Source organism: Phascolarctos cinereus, unplaced genomic scaffold, assembly GCF_003287225.1.
Source record: "Phascolarctos cinereus isolate Bilbo 61053 unplaced genomic scaffold, phaCin_HiC Scaffold_9;HRSCAF=440, whole genome shotgun sequence".
Taxonomy (NCBI): Eukaryota; Metazoa; Chordata; class Mammalia; order Diprotodontia; family Phascolarctidae; genus Phascolarctos; species Phascolarctos cinereus.
The window spans coordinates 231,072,716-231,097,523 of record NW_027556402.1 but is presented as its reverse complement, the minus strand read 5'-3'; the positions used below and the strand labels follow the sequence as shown (position 1 = coordinate 231,097,523).

At 43.0% G+C, this 24,808-nt stretch overlaps 1 protein-coding gene across 1 annotated transcript in view; it reads right to left on the bottom strand.

The window, feature by feature from the left end:
• Positions 1-24,808, bottom strand: part of KIAA1549L (KIAA1549 like) — a 310,713-nt gene that overhangs the window by 72,955 nt on the left and 212,950 nt on the right. Inside the window, 4 exon segments of the mRNA XM_078148701.1 lie at positions 1,021-1,199; positions 16,361-16,503; positions 21,187-21,313; positions 21,316-21,376. Of these exon segments, the coding sequence (XP_078004827.1) occupies positions 1,021-1,199; positions 16,361-16,503; positions 21,187-21,313; positions 21,316-21,376 (510 nt within the window).

Below are 24,808 nucleotides of genomic sequence, written 5' to 3'. Positions count from 1 at the left end.
CTGAAACTATACATGCACAAGTGTACATACATATGTTATGTGTGTGTGTGTGTGTATGTGTGTATGTACAGTTATCCCTTCTACATCACGAATTTCCCCATAGTGGCTTTGATATATCATGGCTCAGCATAGGAAATTAAATGGGAATTTTGGGGGAGTTTTGCAGAAGCTGCAGATGACACATGAATGCCAGCAGATGACACACAAAAAGATTAGAAACTCAGAAATGCATAAAATATATGTATAGTAGTGTATAATATCAACATATTTTGTCTTTTAATACCTTACAAATTCAGACTTCTCTGTTATGAAAGGAGGGCCAAAAAATTTTACATGGATTTTCCAGATCATGGGGGTACTGCACCCCTAACCCCTGCAATGTCAAAGGGATAACTGTGTATATACACAAACACACATACATATGTGAAGAGCTTTGAATGCCCAACAGAGGATTTGATATTTGATCCTGAAGCTAATAGGGAGACATTGGAGTTTACTGGGTAGGAGAATGCCATGATCTGGGATCAGCTATATATGTATGTGTATATATGCACACACAAATATATACATATATGTGCATGTGTAAATGCACACATGTATGTATGCATATATACATGTGTGTATGTATATATGCACACATACACCCCTATATATATGTGTGTATATATATATAGATGTATACACACACACACACACACACACACACACACACACACACACACACACACACACAGATAGCCCCAGACCACCTCACTTCCTGGGACTGCACAGGTCTCAGAGAACCTGGTCACCAAAGATAAAACTGAACCAGAAGGAAGCAGATAAATCTAAAGAGAAAAGATTTGCTTGCCTCTCATTCTGGCTGCATTTCTGAATCAACCATAAATCATCACAGGTCCAGACCTTTCCCACTGAAAAAAAAAAAGATTCCTGCCTAGTTATTCAGAAACAACCTTTCCCTCCTTGGGTTCTCTCAAGTCTGATGACTGATTTTCGCCAGCATCTCCCCAAAGCCCTTACCTCTCCATTAATGATGGCTGATTCCTGGCTCCGTTCAGACGCCGGGTGGGCAGGGGCCAGTGTGGCTGGCTTGATAGCGATCAGCTGTACAGAGCCGGAGGATGCGTCGAATGGATCAGCCACAGGCTTGCCTGTGCTGTCAAAGAGACCCGCACCTTCTTCTTCATCGCTCACGGGCACTAAGGAAAAATACAAATGACTTTACTCCACGGTGGCTAGTGGGTAAGACGTGGTATGAGAGATGCCACCAGAAGATATATGATCAGATAAACAGTGGGGAGGGAGTCATGGAGAGAAAGAGCAGGGAGGTAACTGATAGACAGCCTGAAAGAGGTCCGGGCAACCATGGAATGGGAAAAGTCCTCAAGAATTGTCTTCTGTGCTGTGCAGAGTTAGAGCCTTTACCGAGAAGGTGAGGGAGAAGAGGAACAGACTGGTGGACTGGACTTGAGGTCAGGAGTCCCAGGTTCTATTCCCACCTCTGACACCTAGTAGCTGGATGACCTAGTCATTCACTACCTGTGTGACTGTGGACAACTCATTCAACCTTCCTGGGACTCAGTTTCCTCATCTATAAAATAAGGAAGTTGCCCTCTGAAGTATTCTCCAGGTTTAGGTCTGTGATTCCGAATCCTCAATTCTCTCTGCCACTTACTGCTTTTTTGACATTGGCTTACAACGGTGCCTGGCACACAGTAGGTTCTTCATAAATGCTAGCTGACTGACAAGTCACCACCTTTCTGGGACTGGTTTCCGAATCTTTAAAGTGAAGGGGTTGGACTTAGATATCTTTGAAGTCTCTTCCAGCTCTGGTTCTGGGAGCTGATGTCCCAGAATCATTTTGAAGGTGAGGTCCTTAAAGAAAGGGATCAGGTTTTTGCTTTTCTTTGTAGCTCCACTGCTCAGCACAGGGCTTAATAAATGCTTGTTGGGTTGATTGAATGGCTGGGCTTCTTCAATATATATATATATATATATATATATGTGTGTGTGTGTGTGTGTGTGTGTGTGTGTGTGTGTGTGTGTGTGTGTGTGTGTGTATGTATTTTGGTGAAAGGAAAGGGTTAGATTAGAAAACCAATAAGGTGCTTGAAGGCTCAAGACCCATAATGACATGATTGGTAATTTTAAAAACCTTGATTTTTAGAGCCTCTTCAATCAGTTAATCAATAAGCATTTATTTAGCACCTGCTGTATGCACTGTTCTAGATGCTTGAGATGCAAAGACAAAAATGAAACAATCTCTGCCCTCAAGGAACTTACATTCTGGGGAAGGTGAGGGGAGCAGCAATATATATATATATATATACACACACACACACACACATATATATACACATATATATATACACACTATATATATATATACACACACACATATATATACACATATATATATACACACACTATATATATATACACACACACATATATATACATATATATAAATATAAGTACCTTGCATTTACATTATATATTATATATAATATATAATGTATAACATATGGTATATAATATATGCTATATATATAAATGCAAGGTACTTTTTTGAGAAGAGACACCAGCAGCTGGAGGCGTCAGGAAGGGATGTGCGTAGGAGGTGGCCTTTGAGCTGAGCTTTCATCGAAACTAGACATTTTAAGAGGCAAATGTGAGCAGGGAGCACATTCCAGCAATGGGTGACAAAGTGCTGCATGCCAAGAAGTCATCTCACCATTTTCAGCCTCAAGTTCCTCATCTGGAAAATGGAGATAGTCATATTTTCATGACCTACCTCACAGAGTAATTCTTTTCTGCTATTTCCAAGATTTGTGATTTCATTAATATAAGAGATCCTCTTAACCATGTAGATCATTACAATTTAATTCAACAAGCATTTTTTAAGACTCTACGAAGCTAATGAGTGGAGGTTGGCAGACAAAAGTATAACTATTCCTGCCCTCAGGGAGCTTACATTTTAGTAGGAACAATACATACACATATGAGTAAACTAAAAATACTACAAGTCATTTCAGAGAGGGGGCAATACTGACATTAGGAAGGATCAGGAAAGGTCTCCAAAAGATGGCGGCCCTTGAGCTAAACCTTGAAAGAGGTAGGGATTTTAGGGAGCAGAGGGGATGAAGAAGCCCATGGGGCTATGGTTAGCTTGTAAATGGTGCAATGAGGGTTCAAACCCAACTCTCCCTAACTCCAGGGCAAGCACAGTTGACTACACAGGTCAACTTTGGCCTTGTCTTGTTTGGAAGCAGGCCAACTATTCCACTTGGCCACCATTTTGAAATTATGTTGCCTGCACTCAGGTCATTATCCACCTCCCTCTCTTATTGGAATTTGGGCTCTAACCCTGAGCTCATGCCATGATTTGAAATACAGCATAACTCTCCCCCACCTCCCTAGTTGTGTTGCCTTTTCCTGTTAGGATATGAGCTCCTCAAGGGCAAAGTCTGTCTTGCTTACTTGTACTTATATCTCTGGTATTTAGCAGAGTGCCTGGCACATAGTAAGACCTTAATAAATACTTCATTCACTCATTCATACCATGATACCTCCACTTACAGAGCAATAATTCAATCAATAAAATGCTGGGCTATATTTTATCTAGATTTGGATATCAAAGTTAACTTTCCATCTCATAAACATTTATTGAGTAAAGACTGCAGTGTGTTCAGAAAGAGGAAAGCAAAGCTGAAATAAGATGCAGTTCCTGACCTCAGAAAACTTACAATATTAATGTTATTCATAAATGTTGCTGATCCCTTTGGGCCAAAGAGGCCCCAGTTCTAGAAGGCAATATTCCCAAATAACGGAATTTCCTACTGAAATCAAAAGAATCTGCACTTTGGAGGGTCAGTCCTCGGAACTTGCCTGATGCACAGAAGTGAGTGACTTGCTAAGACTCCCTGAGCTATCAGAAGTGGACAGTTCAAACCCTTCTCTTCCTGACTCTAAGCTCTATCCACCATGCCACATTTCCAATCATAAATCATTCCTTCTTGAATGATTTTATGATTTGATTGATTTCTTTATTCAAAAGCAACATATCCCTTTCCCACAAACAACTGTAAAAGGCCAATTTATGGAGATACCATCTATTTCCCTGTAGATTCCCCTCATTTGACAGAAGTAACCTATTTCTTGTCTATGGCAATCACCTGCTGGGTGCTTGCCCTGCCCCAAGTCAATCCTACTGCATTGAATTGTCAAGCTGGCCTTCCTCAAGCACAAGACTGACCATGTTACCCTTTCTCCCAAAACACCCAGGGGCTCCATATTATCCTCAGATCAAATACAAGGTCCTCTGTTTGGCTTTTAAAGCCCTTCATAACCTGACCCCTTCTTACCTTTCCATTCTTCTCACACCTTCCTTCTTCCTCCACACTTGTCAATCCAGTGACACTGATCTTTCTGCTAATCCCTTGAATGAGCTACTCCATCTCTGGACTCCAGGAATTTTACCTGTTCACCATGCCTGGAACGCTCTCTCCTCATCTCCACCTCTTGGCTTCCCAGGCTTCCTTCAGGTCTTAGCTAAAATCTCACCCTCTGAGGCAGGTAGGTAGTACAGTGGATAGAGTACTGGCCCTGGAGTCAAGAGGACCTGAGTTCAAATCCAGCCTCAGACACCTGACACGTACTAGTTATGTGGCCCTGGGCAAGTCACTTAACTCCGATCGCCTCGCCGAACATAAAATAAAATAAAATAAGATAAAATAAAATAAAATCCCTCTGTAAGAAGCCTCTGCTGGTCCTCGTTAACTTTAGTGCCTTTCTTCTGAGATCACCCTCAATTTATCCTGGATATATCGTGTTTGTACATAACTGTTTGGATATAGCCTCCTCCATTTGGCTGTGAACCCCTTGAGAACAGGGACTGGTTTTTTGCCTTTCTTTTTATCTGTAGTACTGAGCATGCTGCCTGGCACATAGGAGGGGCTTAATAAATACTCATTGACTGACTGCCTGAATGATAATGAAATAAATATTCCCATTCCAATAGACTCTTCAGCTCTAATAGCTGAAATCTGCCTTGCCTCTCTCTTAACTGACAGAAGGAATTCTGAGCCCCAGCTGTATCCTTGTGGTCTGCTTCTTTTTAAAGTCTATCCTATTTAAATAATCAAAAGATTGAAAGTGTATTAAGGGCAACTCGGCAAGAGCTATATTACGCCCCCTATTCCCACAAGGAAGCAAGTGGACAATTTAGGAACAAAATACGTTATAGGTGTTACGTAAAATATGAATGTAATAGCAATTTATTCATGTTTTTGCCTCTGTCCACCTTACCCACCCCCTTCTCAACAGATTGAGATGTTATTTAAATTACCCAGAAACATATAGCTTGCATCATTCTGTCACTAAGAGTAGCCCAAAAGATGAGTCAAGTTAAACCCAGTAAATGAAATGACTTTAAAAGGTAGATAAGACCTTTCAGGAACCACTAAGAAGTTACGAAAGCAGCTTGTGTGCGGATCCCACCTTCTTTAGGAAGTCTTTCCCAAACCCTCTTCATTCTACTGCCTTCCCTCTTTTAAGGATGGTCTAGTCATCCGATACATAGCTTGTATATACATATCTCCTCAGATGTTGGCTCTCTCATCAGATTGTGAGTTCCTCAAGGGCAGGGGCCGTCTTTTGCCTTTCTTTCTAAGCCCAGAGCTTAGCACAGTTCCTGGCACATAGTAAGTGCTTAATAAATGCTTAGCAACTGACAATCGAGAATCAAATAGCAATTTAATAGCCCTCGCAATTGGGATTCATGAGATCCTAGTTATCCATGGAACAAGAAGCACTGGGTAGTGGGGAGGCCTCAGGAGATCTCAGTTTGAACCCCAATTATTCCATTAACTAGCTATGTGGTCTCAGACAAGTTACTCAGTTTTCCCCAGGGCCAGACTTCCTGTCTGTCACAAGAGGCTCACATGACCTGACAAGAAGCAGTGTAATGACAGGGAGAGAAGAGGGCTAGCCTTGAAGCCAGAAAGATTTAGATTAGTGTGATACATCCTAGCCGTGTGATCCCAGGCAAGTGTCTGGACCTCTCAGTGCCTTGAGTAACACTCTAGACTCAGTTGCACATGATTTGTGGCTCTGAATTGGTGGAGGGACTTATTACTGGGAGGTTCCCAACACTGAATGGACCAAACAGGCATTGAGAGGAGGCCAGAATCCCCTGGCCTCTGCCCTGGTCAGATCTCATCCTGAGGAGTGTTGCCAGTTGGGAAGCCACATGCTAGAAAGGATATTGGCAACCTGGAATTTCTTGAGAGGAGAGCCAGCAAGATGGCGGGTGGCCGGGAAGCCATAGTGTCAAGGGACAGCTGAAAGAATGGAGGGGGGGCTCAACCCTGGAAAAGAGAAGACTTGGGGGAGGGGCACAATAGCCACCTTCAGGTATGTAAAGGGGTATGTCATAGCAGAATAACTGTGCTGGACCCCAGAGGGCAGAACAAGGGGCCCTAGGTGCAAGCTTCCAAGAGGTGGATGTAGGCTTGACTTCATGGAATGCTTCCTAACTCTGAGAAGTATCCAAAAATGGAATGAAATGCTTCCCTCAAAAAGAAAGGGGATGGATTCCTATATGTCAGAATTGCTATAGCAGGGACTGTTTTTCCCAGTGGGGTTGGATTAGACCGCCCCTGTAGATTCTTCCAACACTAAAATTCTGTAATTTCTACAGAGATGACCTTTAAGGCTCATCTGAGAGTAAAGTTGGGAGCAGTTAGGAGGCTCAGTGGAGAGACTACAGGAACTGGAGTCAAGAAGACCCGAGTTTGACTCCTGACTCAGATACTGTATGTGATGCTGGGCAAATTGTTTCACCTCTATGACCCTCAGTGTCTTCATCTATAAAGAAAAGGGAAAATGGTTTTGCTATTAAAAGGGCTCAACCTGGGAGTCTGTGAACTCAGATGAGTTAAAAATTCCATCTTTATTTTCACTCACCTTTGGTTACCTTTGTAATCCTATGCATTTTATTTTATTATCATTATTATTATTATTTTGGCTAAGCAATCGGGTTAAGTGACTTGCCCAAGGTCACACAGCCAGTAAGTGTTAGGTGTCTGAGGCCACATTTGAACTCAGGTCCTCCTGACTCCAAGGCAGGAGCTCTATCCACCGCCTCACCTAGCTGCCCCTGTATTTTATTTTATGCATTTAAAACCATTGTTCTAAGAAGGAGTCTACAGGAGAGGCTTCACCAGAATGCCCAAGGGGTCCATGACACAAGGTTAAGAACTTCTATTCTATGCAGATCCAAGTGCATTATTTGCTATTTTTTCCCCTTCTGTTGTATTTTGTTTCCTCTTTCTGGTAGCTCCTCCTACTGGTTCTAATTCTTCCTTACAACATCACTAATGTGAAAATATGTTTAATGGGAATGTATATGTGTATAGCCTATGTCGGATTGCGCACTGTCTTCTGGAGGAATGGGGAGAAAATTTTAAAACTCAAAAGCTTATGGAACTGATCACTGATAAAGCAAAATAAATTAATAAAAAAGTGGGAAAAAAGAATTTCTATTCTACAGCCTCTTCTGGCTTTAAATTATGGGAATCTAGGATCTATAACACAAGGAAAAGAATGCCTGAGCTTCCTACCTCACAGAGTCATTGTGAAGGTCAAATGAAACAATGTGCTTTTTAACCATAATGAGTTCCATAAATGTGAGTGTTATTAGTGAATATAAAAATTAATAAGAAATTACTATAAACTGTATTTAATCACCACTTTCACTTGAAGCCACGAAGACTTAGATTTAAGACTTGTCTGGGAAGACAGGACCACACATCACTCCCTCTTCCCTGGTCCATTCCTCTACCACCCCATCCCCACCTCCAGTTCTAGAACCAACAACTATGATCAAATAACCTCTGCCATTGTTCCTGGATGGGGCCTGTCGATCTAATCCCCTATAGTCCTACTCACTGTCACCACTGAGATGCCCCTACTGCATTACATAGATAATTTTTCTCAAACAACATGGATATTCTTACTTATCAGATAATAAAAGGTCCCACTTCACTGGGAAAGAAAAAAGAAAAAAACAGCAACAAAATTGTATTTCAGAGTTTTGCTGGTAATTTAAAAAAAGATTTTCTATTCTGCTGCTACCACCACCTCGCCTGCCGAAGCAGTAGCCTCTGCTTGATCTTCTCCGGTTTCCATGCATTTGGGGCTTTTGTTTGCTTGGCCAGCTAGCAGACAATGAGGGTACAAAGTCCTTGGGGTGCATCTTCTCAGGGACAAACAACAGCCCGTTCCAGAGGACACAGGGGGTTCGCTCCCCCTGAGCGACAGAAAGCACAATCGCTTGGGAGCTTTTCATCCTGGCTCAGTCCTGCGCCTATCAGAAGTCGTCTGGGAGTAGCAGGATGGGCACTGGACTGGAGGTCCCTTACTCCTGGGTTTCAAATCCCACTTCTGCCACTACTTACTTATGTGACCGGAGGCAAGCTGCTGCCCTCTCTGGGTCTCATTCCTCTTATGTGTACAATGACAGGGGATTAGATGGGGGAAGCAATGCTGGGTCTGGAGCTGGAGCATTGGGGTTTGAATCTCGTGCGACTCTGGGAATGTCTGTTCTCTGTGTCTCAGCTTCCTCGTGGGAAAAATGAGGGGGCTGGACTGGATGACGTCGGAGGCAGTGGTCCTTCGCCTTTCCTGGCTCCAGACCCCCTTGGGCAGTCCAGCAAAGCCTTTGGACCCCTCCTCAGAATACTGCTTTTAAATGAATAAAGTAAAACACAGAGAATCAACAAGGAAACCAAAGGTAAGTGAAAACAAAGACATGTTTTTGCTTTCCTGTATAAGGTCACAGACCCTGCTCTAAGATCTCTCCTAGCTCTAAATATAAGATTCAAAGTCCCCTCCAGCGTTAAGGTTCTCTACCACTCGGAATTAAATGCCTGTGACTAACAGAACTGCATGGGGAATTCTCCTTTCAAAGCCTAACACTCGCTTGTGAGGGTCGAATGCCTCGATATGTTAAAACAAATGCCAAAAGCTTGCCTTTTCCACTACCGGTTCCCGGAATCATCCCTTCCCAATCATATTCATATGTGATCAGGAGATAGCAACAATCTCATTGACTTTGAAACTTTGATAGCTGTTGGGGCCAGTCATGCCGAAGGTGCTCAGATCATCTCAGGAATGGGCAAGGTGCAGAATTCTCATTGAAAAGCGGATTTGGGGGCAGCTAAGTGCTGGCCCTGGAGTCAGGAGGACCTGAGTTCAAATCCAGCCTCAGACACTTACTAGCTGTGTGGCTCTGGACAAGTCACTTAACCCTGATTGTCTCCCCCCACCCAAACAAGTGGATTTTGCAGAGAAGGAAATCTGAGGTTAGAACATAAGCAAACCACTGGCCCAAGATCACACTAGAAAATTAAGCTGGAAACTGAGATCACGCCAGAAAATTAGACCAGAAACTGATGAGAAACACATTCCTTTTCTTAACTTAAAGTATGTTATCATACACTAATTATTCTTAGTAATCCTCTCCCTACAATAAATACCAGTCACTAAGAGTTGATGTTGTTATTACAAGAAAAGAATATTCTGGAGACCCCCTCAACAGCTGATGATCTACACTTTCTGTAACTTGACAATATATAAAAACGGGCATCTTGGCTTCCCCAAAATGGTGATGATGGTGAAAACAATGTGAGCTCACACTGAAGAAAAGCATCATAGCTGCCCTCAGTGGCCTCTAAGGACACCTAGTCCAACCCATTCATTTTAGGGAAACTGAGGTTTAGGGGGGTAAAGTCCTGATCCCTCCAGTTATAGGTATTCTCTTCCTCTTGAAATTATCGAAGTTGGCACATAGTTTGTATTATATCAAGGCCACAGGGAGGCACCATAGTGCACAAATCTCCATGCATGGAGCCAGGAAGATGTGAGTTCAAATCCAGCCTCAGATACTTGCTAGCTGTGTGACTCTGGGTAAGTCACTTAACCTCCGTTTGCCTCAGTTTCCCCAACTGTAAAATGGGGATAATGGTAATAGTACTTATCCCCCAGGGTTGTTGTAAGGATCAAGTGAGATAACATGTGTAAAGCGCTTTGCATGGTGCCTGGCATCTAGCAGGTGCTTAATAAATGCTTGTTTCTTTCTCCTTCCCTTCTGCCAGTTGCATAGGCAGTAGGATTTAAAACCAACACGCTAATGACTCCAAGTTCTGTGCTCTCCTCACTGCCTCTTGTCTTTGTCTTCCAAATCAATGAGAGGCATCATGGTTTAGTAAACAGAGAGTCAGTCTTGGAGCCAGATGTCTGGGTTCGAGTCCTCCCTCAGACATCCATACTGTACGCATGAGCTCAGGCATTTGGTAGCTTCTCAGGTGACATGCTGAACCTGGAGTGAAAAGAATCCCGTTCAAACCCCTACTGTCCTTTTTAGAATCTGTGAGTCCGTGACGAAGTGTGGCTCTGTGAAAAGCAGTCTGGATTTGGAGTCAGGGATCCTGGGTTGGAAGCCCAGCTCAATACTCACTACCGGGGGGCCTCCGTTGGGCAAGTCACTTAATCTCACTGATCCCCCAGTTTACTAATCTGTAAAATGACGGGGTTGGACTTGATGATCTCCTGCTCTAAATCCATGAGCCTATGACTGTAGGTGGCTCTTCAGATCTTTGGGCTTCCAATACTTCACTTGTGAAGTACAGATAATATATCTGAAATACCTGTACCCCAGGGTTCCTGAGGGGAAAGCTCTGTACTAAGCATGAGATTCAATTGTTCTTATCAAAAACAAACTTTTTATCAAAAAGAAGTCTCTTTAATACTTAGGACTCAAGCCCAAGTCTCTCTGGAGTTAAATGTGGAGTTCTGATTAGGTCCAGTATCTACTGAATTTTGTATTTAATGAGGTGGCCTGACCATTTTTCTCTCGAAATTTGAAATCTAAATATTAAATCTTTTTCTTTTTTTTTTAAGGCAATTGGAGTTAAGTGACTTGCCCAGGGTCACACAGCTAGTAGGTGTCAAGTGTTTGGTGTGAGGCCGGATTTGAACTCATGTCCTCCGGACTTCAGGGCCGGTGCTCTATCCACTGCGCCACCTAGCTACTCCTTAAATATTAAATCTTAACTAAATCATCTCCCCAACCATGCTTTATTTCACTATGTGGACACTTCCTTCCTAGCCTCCCTAAGACTGCTTCACCTCTTTCCAGTTCTGGAACCATGAACTACGATCACTTAAACTCTGCCATTGTTCTGGATAGGGTGTGTCAATCTGCTTCCCTTTAGCACCACTCACCATCCTATTAAGTTTCTGGATTAAAGTGCTCTTCCCTGGCCATGATTCCTCTATATATGTTATTTTCCCTGTTACAATGTAGGGTGTTTTTTGAGGGGAATGACTGTCTTTGCTTTTGTATTGGTATTCCCAGAGCTTAAGCAAAGCCTTCATAATGCTCTTCCTTTTTTCCTTCCTCCATTCTTCCTTTCTTCTCCAGAAATCACCTGTCCTGAAAAAGCATGGTATTTCATCTTCAGAAAGACCACAACATTCAGACATTCTTAGCTAGAATTATGGATTCTAATTAGATCCAAAAACAAACAAACAAAAAACCTGGCCCATCACTCACCCTAAGCCCATGCACTTGCGTGATATTATATCTGAGCAGTTACCTATCACATCAGTAGAGCAGAGGTACTTTTGGGGACCAGACCTATAACTTCATCCCAGGCAGAAACTCCACCCATTCATGTAGATCAGCAACTTGACCTTGACAACTCCAAACTGACATACAGCTCATATCTTTTTCTTTTTCTTTTTGGAGAGGCAATCAGGATTAAGTGACTTGTCCAGGGTCACACAGCTAATAAGTGCTAAATGTCTGAGGTCGGATTTGAACTCAGGTCCTCCTGACTCCAAGGCCAGAGCCTTATCCACTGTGCCACCTAGCTGCCCCTAGTTCATATCTTTTTCTTGAGGAAACAAAGTCTACCAAGCCAGCAAAGGTCACGGCACCTTTTGCTGATTTAAAAAAGGCAGTGTGCATGGCAGACAGAGACAGGAAGACTTGGGTTCAAATGTCACTTCAGATACTTCCTGGCTATGTCACCCTGGGCAAGTCACTGTACTCAACTGAGCCTCTGGTTCCTGCACTATAAAATGGAGATAATAATATCACCCACTTCACAGGATTGCTGTTAAGATCAGTAGATGTGGAGCTTTTAGGGACAGGGCTGGTTTTTGCCATTCTTTGGATTCCCAGAGCTTAGTACACTTTCTGGCACGTAGTAGGCTCTTAATGAATTTGTTGATGGACTCTTAATGAGTTTAAAAATAAACTTAATAAACTCAATGAGTTTATTGACTGACTAAAGCATTTTACAAGTCTTAAAGGGTTATAGAAATGTGAGCTAGTATCCCAAGACAAAATTATATATTTGGCATATTTTGGGGAGTGCAAGATCAGGTTTGGGGAGGATTTACAAGTCCACAAATTTTATTAGGATCCTTTCTGAAAACCAGTAAGTCAGTGGGTAAACCAGAGGGATACAGTGCATAGAATTACTACATAGTGTTTAGATTTCAACATAGCAAAGAGATTGTAGATTTTGAGCAGGAAGGTCATCTAATCCAACTCTATCATTTTATAAAGAAGGACTCGTTGGTTGAGGAAATTTCAATGACTCGCGGAAGTGGGGTTTGAACCCAGATCCTCTGACTCTAGGGCCAGGGTTCTTTCCATTATACCATGATACCTCCACAGTTTTCAGGTGATACTTATTGAAAAGAGAGAAATATGGGGCAGCTAGGTGGCACAGTGGATAGAGCACTGGCCCTGAAGTCAGGAGGACCTGAGTTCAAATCTGGCCTCGGACCAAACACTTGACACTTACTAGCTGTGTGACCCTGGGCAAGTCACTTAACCCCAACTGCCTAAAACAAAAAAAAAAGAAAAGAGAGAAATATGAGTGACACACTATTAATATTAGGTGGATTTTGGACCTGGTTGAATAACTGGACACAGAGAAGTCACAAGTAGGTGTCAACTTGGAAGGAGGCTCTGGTGGGGTGCCTCAAGGCTCCACCTTTGGGCTGTATCATTCAATCTGCTTCTCAAGTGACTCAGCTGAAGGCATAGATAGAATGCTTGCCAAATTTTCACATGATATAATGCTTGGAGGAAGAGTTAACACTCTGGATGATGGAGTTATTATCCAAAAGGATGTCAACAGGCTAGAGGATTGGGTAGAATCTAAAAGATGAAACTCAATAGGATAAATGTAAAGACTTAGACCTGGGCACAAAAAATCAGCCCCACAAGTATGATATATGGGAGGTATGGAAAGACATAAGTTGTTCTGGAAAAGATCTGGGGTTTCAGTGGACTGCAAGCAGTATGATGTGGCAGCCAAAAAGCTGATGTGATCTTGGGCTGCATTAAGAGAGGTATAGCTTCCAGGAGGAGGGAGGTGAGAAATGCACTGTACTCTGCCCTTGCCAGGCATCCAGAGTCCTTGTTCAGTTTTGGACACCATGTTTTGGGAACGTTGATAAACTGGTGGAGGATGACCAGGATGGTGGAGAGCCTTGGGTTCATGACATGTGAGAACCGGTTGATGGAATCGGGTAGGCTCAGGGGTAGCTGACAGCTATGTTTAATGTCTGAAGAATACATCATGGAGGGATTATGCTTGCTCCATTATGCCCCAGGGGACATCACGGAAATTCCTTTCGCACATGGACAGAACCAGATGGCGCCGGAGGCCCTTCCAGCTCTCAAATTCTGCAATTCTGTGATATTTCCATGTGTGAGGACAAGAAGTGAGCTGGGTTTAGCTGAATCGTAAAATGCATAACGGTGAGTGAATCATGTGAAAAGACCTGTTGGAGCCAGACTGTGAAAGACCTTAAATGCCATAAGAGATGAGGTTTTGCCAGCGAGGCAACATAGGCAGCCGCTAACCCTCGCATGAGCCGAGGATCAGAATTCTACGATGGAGACATCCATGAGCAAACATCCATTCTCTGCATCTAGGATGTTTCAGATCTCCTCTGGATAAGAGCAGAGAAGCAGAGGGAGATACTGAGATGGGAGAAGAGGGCTGTGGGAAGGAGTCAGGCTCAGGATAGTGGGTCACACAGTGAGAAATGGACAGTGGAAAAGGAAGCCGCTGCGAGCGATGGTGTCTCATAGCCATGGGGTGGCGGAGCCTATGAAGCCTCCCAGCTGGTCCTTCTCCCCACTCCAAGCCATCCACTGCACAGTCGCCAAGGTGATTTTCTGAAACAGCACAATGGCACCTCCCCTGCTCACCAGTTTCTGTTGTTGTTCAGTCGTGTCCCTCTCCATGACCTTATTTGGGGTTTTCTTGGCAAAGATAATGGAGAGATTTGTCATTTCCTTCTCCAGCTCATTTTGCAGATGAGGAAACTGAGGCAAACAGGGTTATGTGACTTACTCAGGGTCACACAGCTAGGAAGTATCTGAGGCTAGATTTGAACTCAGATCTTCCAGACTCCAGGCCTGGTGCCACCTCACTGCCCCAGAGTGGCTCCCGATACATGAACTCCTCTGTCTGGCATTTAAAGCTCTTTACAACTGGCACCTTCCAACCTTGCAAGTTCTCCTATATCACTCTCTTCACACACCGTGACTCTGCTATACTGACCAACTTATCATTGACAGAGGTTACTTTGTCTCCTGTGCCTTTATCCTGGCCGTCTCCCTCACCTGGGACGCACCTGCCTCCCCACCTCTGCCTCTTGGATTCCTTCCTTCAGGATTCAGCTGGATGCAGGAGACCTTTCCCACCCCACCCTCAGAGGCTAGCACCTTTTCCTCTAAGCTTACTTTCCATATACTCTGTATATATATTGCATGATAGACATGCTATTTCCCCTGCTGGAGTTTAAGCTCCCTGAAGGCAGGGACTGTTTTTGTGTTTCTGCCTTTCTTCCCCTCCCCACCCCTTAGTTTAACACTACAAAAATCCTTGTTTATTGATTGGATTGCACTGATGCTTCTGTACCATATTCGTGTGTGCGTGTGTGTGTGTGTGTGTGTGTGTGTGTGTGCACGCGCACGTGCATGTAGCTTGTGCCTAGACCAGCCACGGCTCATATTTCTCCTGACTCTAGACTTTCCCGCCTCTGCCCCAGTGACTCTCTCACTCTGGAGCTGCCTGTATCCCTGTGGCCATCCCCCCTTCCCATTAGTGGTTTCCTAACAGGGACCTCCATTTGAAGATGTGCCCAGGTCAGCCATGGCTTATTTCTCTGTCAGCTGCGTTTCTTATTCTCCAGATCTGTCCACCTTGTTCCCTACTCAGGCTCCTTTCTATGGGTCGTATCCTCTTCCCCATGAGTATCTAAGCTTCTTGAAGCTGAGGACTGTGTTTTTGCCTTTCTCTGTAGCCATAGTGCTTAGCATAATGCCTGGCACATAGTTAACTGACTGACTGACTGAGTAGTAGGGGTTCATATCTGTTCAGTGAAAACGCATGTATCCATATCAGCAAATGTCAGTATGGTAGTGGCGTGTACTTGGCGTGTATATCTATGTAAGAGTAACGTGTATGAACCTTCTTCCATGTGGCAGTAGTAGATATCTATTTAGTGAGGAGGTGCACCTCCCCCCCCAGTGGGAGGATGCATCTCTTTGGGAAACAATCAATCAACATTTATTAAGTACCTACTATGTGTCAGGCATCATGCCAGGCAGCGAGGATGCAGATATGAAATTGAAAAGGGCCCTACCCTTCAGAGGCATCTATACTATTGGAATAGATACCATGTATATAAATGGGACCCCAGGATCATAGATCCAGAGCTGGAAGGGACCTGAGAGGCCATGTAGTCCAACCTCCTCATTTTCACAGATGAGGAAATTGAGGTCCAAGGAGTTTATGTGACTTATCCAGGGTCACTAAGTATCTGAAGCAGCATTTGAACCCAGGTCTTAATGTCTCTAAGTCTGGTACTCTGTCCATCATACCATACATAAAAACAATTTATGAATAATTTGGAAGTTGTGGTAGGGATGTGTGTGAGTCTAGATGCCTTTATGGGGGGGGGAGTTATGTCTGTAATACTCATGTGTACCCGAGCCGAAAGAATCCTAGCTCCTGGAGACCCCTTCTGACCCTCATTAGCCACAAGACCTTGATTTGCTCATGGGTAAAACAGAGATGATGATACTAATCCCACCTCCCTGATAGAGCGGCTATAGCAAAAACCCCTGAGCAACCTCAATGAGCTTTGGGAGCTCTCGGAGCAGGGCAGGTGTGGTGGGGATGCTCGTGTGTCTGTTCCAGGGAGGGGGGATGGCAGCGGATGGGGTGGCACCCACCCCCAGCGCCCCACTTCTTCTCACCGTTTCTCTTCCTTCCTTCCTCTTTTGTCACTTTCTGCTGCTGTGCTGTGGCCGTGGCCGTCACATTTTGGGGCGAGGGCCTCCTGGGACTGGGCTTCCCTGATTCGCTGCTAAGGACTGAGCCGTTCTCACTGGGCGACCTGCTGGAGGTAACCATGGCAACAAGGGAGGCGGTAAGTTTTTGCTGGAACCAACCATCCCAAGGTTATAGGCTCAGCCCCCCCCAGCAGCCAGGGGGGCACACACTTATACTCTGACCTCACACAAGACAACACTTGAGTGCATGCATGCACACACACACACACACACACACACACACACACACACACACACACACACACACACACACACACACACCCCTAGAGCCGGGACAAGTGTTTTGCAAGCACTCAGCTCTGAAAGGGAGTTCAGAGGACTCAGCTGCGGGTCCTATTTCTCTTTAATTACCCTGCTGCGGCCATGGAAACGGTAAATAAGACCCGCTTCATTCTAAGCCACCTTTCCAAACTCCCAGCTTTGCCAGCCACCACAAAGGCCAGTCAATTCACAGCCACTTCCTTACCATGCCTCATTCCTCTTGTTGGGGAAAAAAATGCTGACTTTTTTTGGGTGCTGCTTGCTTCTCTACCATCCCCCACCCCACATCAACACAGGACCACAGACTGAAAGCCAGAAAGGAACCATAGAGGATGGAGCGTGAGACCCTGAATCATGAAAATCAGGATTTGAATCCCGCCTCAGAAACTCACTAACTGCATGTGATGTCACCCTAGGCAATTCACCTAAACTCTCCCAGTCTCAGCTTCCTCATCTGTAAAATAGGAATATCTATCTCCCCAGAGTTGTATTAAAGATTCAATGAGATAACATATATAGAGCATGCTGTAAACCTTAAAGCATTATATAAATGATTATTATTAGTCACCTAGGCAGCACAGTAGATAGAGCTCTGGGCCTGGAGTCAGGGAGATCTGAGTTCAAATCCAGCCTCAGATCTTATTAGCTGTGTGACCCTGGGCAAGTCACTTACACCTCAGTTTGCCTTAATCCATTAGAGAAGGAAATGGCAAACTACCAGTATCTTTGCCGAGAAACCCATGAACAATATGGTCTGCAGGGTCATGGAAGAGCTGAACACGAGTAAATTGACCCAACCATGCAACCTCTTCAATTCAAAGATGAGGACACCAGCATTTAATAAATGTTTGCTGAGCTGGGCATGGTGGTGCATGATTATAATTCCTGCTCCTGGGGTGGCCAAAGCTGGTGGATTGCGTGAGCTTGGGAGTTCTGAGCTGCAGTGGGCTACACCAGGCAGGTGTCCACACTAAGTCTGGGGGAATTCAGGCTATTTAAGGAGAGGGGAACTGGCCCGGGTTGGAGACAGAGCAGGTCAAAGCTCCCATGCTGACCAGCAATGAGATCAATGGTCCCTGCAGTCCTAGCCTGGGTGAGATAGGGAGACCCAGCCTTTTGTTGTTTGTTTGTTTTGCTAGGCAATGGTGTTAAGTGACTTGCCCAGGGTCACACAGCTAGTAAGTGTTATGTGTCTGAGGCCGGATTTGAACTCAGGTCCTCCTGAATCCAGGGCTGGTACTCTATCCAATGTACCACTTAGCTGCCCCCAGACCCAGTCTTAAAACAAACAAATAAATGTTTATTGATTGACTAAGAGTGAATCTGGGAAGAGACTTAACGATTCATTCCAACCCTTTCATTTTAGAGATAAAGAAACAGAGGCCCAGAGAAGGAAAGGGGACTTCTCCACCCTTCCACTAAGAGTTACCTCTGTACCATGCTGCTCTTGCTGGCTCATCTACCATCACATACTTTGAAGCTACAGGACTGGGTGACCTTTCCAGATCTTCCTTCATCCTGTCTTTACTCACTTGGGCTCTTCTGTATTGAGAAAGGAGGCCCCTCCTTGACCCAGCATGGCTCACGATGAGCCTGTGTTTACTTCTCTTTTTAGCACCAGACTTAAGCTCTGATCTATCACTCCATGGGAAGATCTTCATCTCAGAGCTCTCTCTGAGGTTAGCCGTCACTTGGCACCTGGGTCAGCTTTCCCCAGGAGTAGGCAGAATAAGAGGAGAAGCTGGCCTGCCGAGCCTCATTCCACCCACACAAAAAGAGTGTCTTTCCTTTGATTGGAGCCAGGGAGACAGAGATGCCCAGGTAACACAAAACTTGTCTGCTTTCTACTCTTTATTGTCCTAATTCTAAAGAGAATGGTGTCACCAAGGCCCACAATGGGAACAGATGGATGGTCAGGGAACAGTGAGCAGGCCAGTTTATGTGGGATGGAAATGGCATAAAGGAAGGTGGTTATAAAAGGAGACTGGGGAGGGAGGAGGGAGGGAGATTGCAGAAGGTATTTTAAGTCTATGATGAGGATTTGGCATTTTATCCTAGAGGCAATAGGGAGTTGCTGAGAATTTTTATGTGGAGAGAGAGGGAGGTGACATGGTTACTCCTATGTTTTGGGAATATCAGTTTGACAATTGTGTGGGGCATAACGGATGGATTGAAGGGAGGAGAGATTAGAAGAACCAATTAGGAAACAACTGCAATGGATATAATAATACCCATAGTGCCAACCATCCAGGGCTGTTGTGACTGTCAAATTTGAAATAAATGTCAGTTCTTAAAACCATTAATAAAATAACCCCTGAAGAGTGATTCCCTCACATGTGGACTTACATAGATACATCATTCTTTTGCCCATTCAGCAAAGATATCACATGTTGTCTGTAGAGTACCATGCTAGCACAATTATCACCACTGAGAGAAATATTATTCTCACGTTCTCATTAGCATCCTCACCTGCTCTAAGTACTACAGGGACATAAAGGGGATCTTATTTACTTTAGCCCAGCAAGAGCTGAAAGGAAGTATAGAAGTATATATGTGTATGTGTGTGTGTGTGTGTGTATACACACTCCTATATATATATGTGTGTGTGTGTGTGTATGTGTATACACACTCCTATATATGTGTGTGTGTGTGTATGTGTATACATACTCCTATATATGTGTGTGTGTATGTGTATACACACTCCTATATATATGTGTGTGTGTGTGTGTGTGTATACATACTCCTATATATGTGTGTGTATGTGTATACACACTCCTATATATGTGTGTGTATGTGTATACACACTCCTACATGTGTGTGTGTATGTACACACACATACACACACACACATATACAATATATACAATAGCACCTGCCTCAGGACTGTTATGAGAATCAAATAAGATAATTTTAGATATATTTAGATATAGAGAAATATATAAAAATATATATATTTAAATACAAATTTAGTTATCTATAGTTATAATAGTTATATATATAGTATGTAATTGATATTATATATTATACATAATATAATGTATTATATATTATATTATATAATGATATATTACATACTGATATTTTATATATACATATAAATGTATGTTTGCATGTATGTGTATATATGTATGTATATGCATAAGCATATGCATATATATATTATATATATAAAAGTATACATATGTATCTATATGCCTGACATTTGTAAAGTGGTTGATGCTTTTCAAAGCACTCTTATATGCATTGCTATAGAGAACCCCAAATAATTGTCTCTAGAATTAATAGCTAGCATTTATATAGTACCTTAAGATTTGCAAAGCATTTTACAAATGTTATCTCATTTGCTTCTCATAACAATCCTATGAGGCAGGAGGGTATTGTTTTTCCCATTTTACAGGTAGGGAAACTGAAGCTGGGAGAGGTTAAGGGTCTTACCCAGGGTCAAACAACTAGTAAATGTCTAAGGCTGGATTTGAACTCAGGTCTCCAAGTACAGAAATCTTACCCACTATAACACCTAGCTGATTCTATGGCCCAGGGAAGTTGTAAGCTAACAAGTTTCACCAAAGAATCTAGCTCTATTTTTATACTAATCCTTTGTTTAGTTACAGACTATGTCTAGAGGGAACTGTTGATTGAAACATTTAGGTAAAAAAAAATCCGAGATATTTTGGAACCCATCTATGTGATAGCAGAAAACCCGTTTTTTGGGGGAGAGGAGGCAAGATTTTACATAAGTAGGTCATAACCCCCCAGTGATCTGAGTAACTCTCTGAGACTATATGATGAAAAGAAGGTGCTGAGCAGCATTGGAGTTTTCTCAACTAGGAGTTTCCTGGAAATCACAGGACCAAGCTCCATCCCCGTCCTACCCTTACTGACATACTAAGCATGTGGAAATCAAGTTCACCCCCTTGGTTATGAATAAATTAAACACCCTAGGAAACTCACCCATGCCGTTAAATGGTAAGGGCTGAATTAAAGTTAATGACCATAGCAATCTCTTTACAAAGTGCTTTTCTAGTGGAACACACCACGTCTATCCATCACTTTCCACCACTAGCCAATCAAATAGCAAGCATTGGTCCTGAGATCACAATGAGGAAATATGCCGTCTCCTCATCCTCATCAGCCTTTCGCAATTCTTTACTTCTTCTAAGATGCTGTGTGATTGCTACCTTTTATGTGAAGCTCTCCCCGATCTTTGCTGTAAGTGTTGTTTTTCCCCTTTGCTTCTTCTCTCCTTACCTCATACTATACATACATATATACTATACATACAGGAGCATAATAATCCCCCCTGCCTGGACTTTGCAAAGCATCTATTTGTAGAGATGACTAGCCAGCTATCTCACCTAGGATATTTTTCAAGAATTCAAAGAAATCACAAGGTGCCATTAAAAAAACCAACAGCCTCAGAATGAACTCCAGGGACCTGCTTGCCATAATATGTTTGCCTACATGCCTACCTCTTCCTCGTTTCAGTGGACTGGGCTGTTTTAATGGTACTTCCGTCTTGGGCAATCTCTCTTTCTTGGGAGGCAGGGGCGTCTCTGACTGGAAGGGGCAGGACCACTGTTTCCTGGGTCACGGGATGACCTCTTCATCAGCTCCTTGTTGGCCCAGATGTTGTTTAGCATAATCAAAGCCTTGAACTGGCTGTAGAGAAGAAATACAAACGGATGTGTATATTTCCCAACAAGTGTTGGTATACATTAACCTTTAAGAGGAAGCAAGAGGGAAAACTCACTCATTCCTTTGACAAATACTTGTTTCCCAGGAGAGGAAGGTCTCTAGCAATGGATGAGTCCCACCCTGACCCCTTGCAGTGAATTTAGGAGATTTGGATAGGAGTCACCCATGAAAAAGGCAGTATGGTGTCATGAAGAAATGGGGGCCACTGAACAGAATGATATAATAATTATGCCTGCAGCCCTCATATTGACTTGGAAAACTATATATTAACATTATCTATGCTCTATTACATTTTTATTTATTGTGTTAAATATTTCCTAATTATAATTTAATCTAGCTCGGGCTTCACTTGGGAGTGCTGTGGGCCATGTGACTGACACTTCTGATATAATGGATCAAGAGTTAGTCTTGGGGCAGCTAGGTAGTGTAGTATATAGAGCACCGACCCTTAAGTCAGGAGGACCTGAGTTCAAATATGGCCTCAGACCAAACCACTTGACACTTACTAGCTGTGTGACCCTGGGCAAGTCACTTAATCCCAATTGCCTTAAAAAAAAGAGCTAGCCTTGAAGCCAGGAGGTCTTGGGTTCAAATCCTGCCTCTGACACATTTGGACTGTATGACTCTGGGCAACGCATTAGAACTATAAGTTAGTGAGAAGTTACTTCACTGGTGGAGGGTTTTCCCTCACACGGGCGTTCCTTATGCCAGGAAAATCATAGTTCTAGGTCATATCCCTGTACCTTTTAACAAATGACATTTATTCTGGTTGTCCCCAAAGTCTATTAAAGCTTAAATCTGCACTAAGACTCGTGGGACACTCTGTATAGGGTTTTCAGGTCTGCAAAGCATTTTCTGTCTCATTGTACTAGAACATAATTTTCCTGAGGGCAGGTTCCATTTCAGTTTCTGTCTTTGGATTTCCAGTGGCTAGTGCAATCCCTATTGATAATAAGTATTAGTATAGTTAACATTTATATAGTGCTTACTATGTCCCAGGGACTGTGCTAAGTCCTTTACAAATATTACCTCATTTGATCCTCACAACAACACTGGGAGGTAAGTGGTCTTATTATCCCCATTTTACAGATGAAAATGTTGAGGCAAATAAGTATTAAGTGACTTTCCCAGGGTTACACATAGTAAATGCTTAATAAATGCTTGTGGAATGAGTATACAAACTGTCTCTTTGAGCCCTACAAAAGCCCTGTAATATAGAGAGTTCAGTTATTATTATTTCCATTTTGTAGGTGAAGAAAGTAAGGGTGGAAAAGATGAAGTGATTTGTCTGTGGTCTATAGCTACTAAATGTCAGATTGGGATATCGACCCTAGCTCCTTTAAGGGATGTAATCACCTACTAGATTCTAACATTTAATGAGGAAAATTTTAGTTCTGGAAGCCAAATAAGCACAATAAAACTTCATCAATTCTGCCTCATTTAGAATTTGTGATCATTCAGCTTGGGCTGGTCTTTCTCTGCACTGCCTATGGACAGAATGTGTTAAACAAATTAATCGTATAAACAAGATTACAGGGGGTTTGTTTAACCTACTTGGGAGAATGACCAACCATTTCATGGACTTTAGAACACTGTGCAAACCCAACGGACATTCCTAAACGGGAATGAAGATTATTTATTCTTTAAAGCAAGCCCAGCAGGACCTCCTCATCGAGAGGGCATCATTAGAAGCTAGCTCCATTTCTATCACAGAATTTAAATCATCGCCACATGACCTTTTGACAAATCAATTTCTTTGCCTGTGAGATGAAGACCATAAGGTGCTTTCTGCATCCCAGTAGTCCTGAGAAGTTTGGATGAAAAATGAAAGCCTAGTTCATCATTATCGTTAATATGGAAAAGGGAATTTCTTTCAACATATTCAGACTTTTTGGCATTAGACCGGCTATTCTCCCAGTTCATTAGCAGGAAATGAATGAGGTTTAATTGCATCAGCAATCTCTCCTGAATATGACAGCTGTGAGCCAATCTCCAGGGGGTGCTCAATTTACCAATAGCAAAGAGGACTGGCTTTCTAAGAAAACCGCTATTCTTCCTTGCACACTGGTATGTCCAATCCAGACATGACTTTCTAGTAAATCACAGTTTAGATTAAACTGGCAACAGTCTTTTCCATCAAGCTAATTTTAAGGATTAAATGTAATCCCTGCCTTCTGATTCTATCAATATTTACATCCTTTCCAATCAAAGGAAGTTAAGAAAAACCACTAAGGTTCCTCCTGGCTCTGCCTCTTTATGACTGACATTGCCTTAGGCTGTAACCAACACAGCCACAATTCAATGAATTAAAAAGACATTTACTAATAATAGCTAGCTGGCATTTATAGAGGGCCTTAAGGTTGGCACAGAATACTTCATGTGATTCTCACCGCAATACTGGAAGGTGGGTGCCATTATTATCCCCATTTTACAAATGCAAAAACTGAGGCAGAAGTAAAATGACTCACCCAGGCTCACACAGCTAGTAAGTGTCAGACCTTAGCTTAAAAAGGCCAAGGTCTCCCACCGCATTGGGGCCATCTTCAGTCTTGCTGATCTATATCTTGCCACTGGACCCGGGTGGCTTGGGAGGGGAAAGTGAGGCTGGTGACTGTGCAGATCCTTGCCTCACTAAATCCAATTCACTTGCAAGTCACGACATCACCTTCCTGACGTCCTTGGTCCTCTTCGAAAACAAAGGACAAGCAGCGAGAAGACAGATTTGCACACAGGTCTTCTTGACTCCAGTCTCAGCACTCCATCCACTGTGCCACCTAGCAGCCCCCTTTGTACGCACTTTGCATTTACTCATCTGAGTACAAATTGTATGCCTTCCTTAGAATGCAAGCTCCCTGAAGGCAGGCACTGTTTTGTTTTTGTCACTATATCTTTGGTGCAGAGCAGGGTATCTTGCAATCAGCCAATTAACAAGGACCTACCAAATGTCAAGCACTGTGCTCCAGGGGCTAGAGGTATATAGTTAAAAATTAATATTGGGGCAACTAGGCGGTGCAGTGGATAGAGCCTTGGAGTCAGGAGGACCTGAGTTCAAATCCAGCCTCAGACACCTGACACTTCCTAGTTGTGTGACCCTGGGCAAGTCACTTAACCCTGATGGTTTCACCAAAAAGCAAAAAAAAAAAATTTTTTTTAATTAATTATCTTCTGCCCTGAAGAGGCTCAAATTCCACGGAGGGAAACTACACGTATGCATAAAAATATACCCAAATCATGTATGACAGAAATAAAAGTTAAGTACTTCATAAATGGTTGCTGAGTTGGACTGCTCTCCCCAGTGAAATCTATTCCAGTTTATGAGATTTCCAATGATCCTAATGCCTGGAACTTAGAATATGGGCTTGAAATAAGGATTTGAAGCAAGAAAAATTTCTCTTC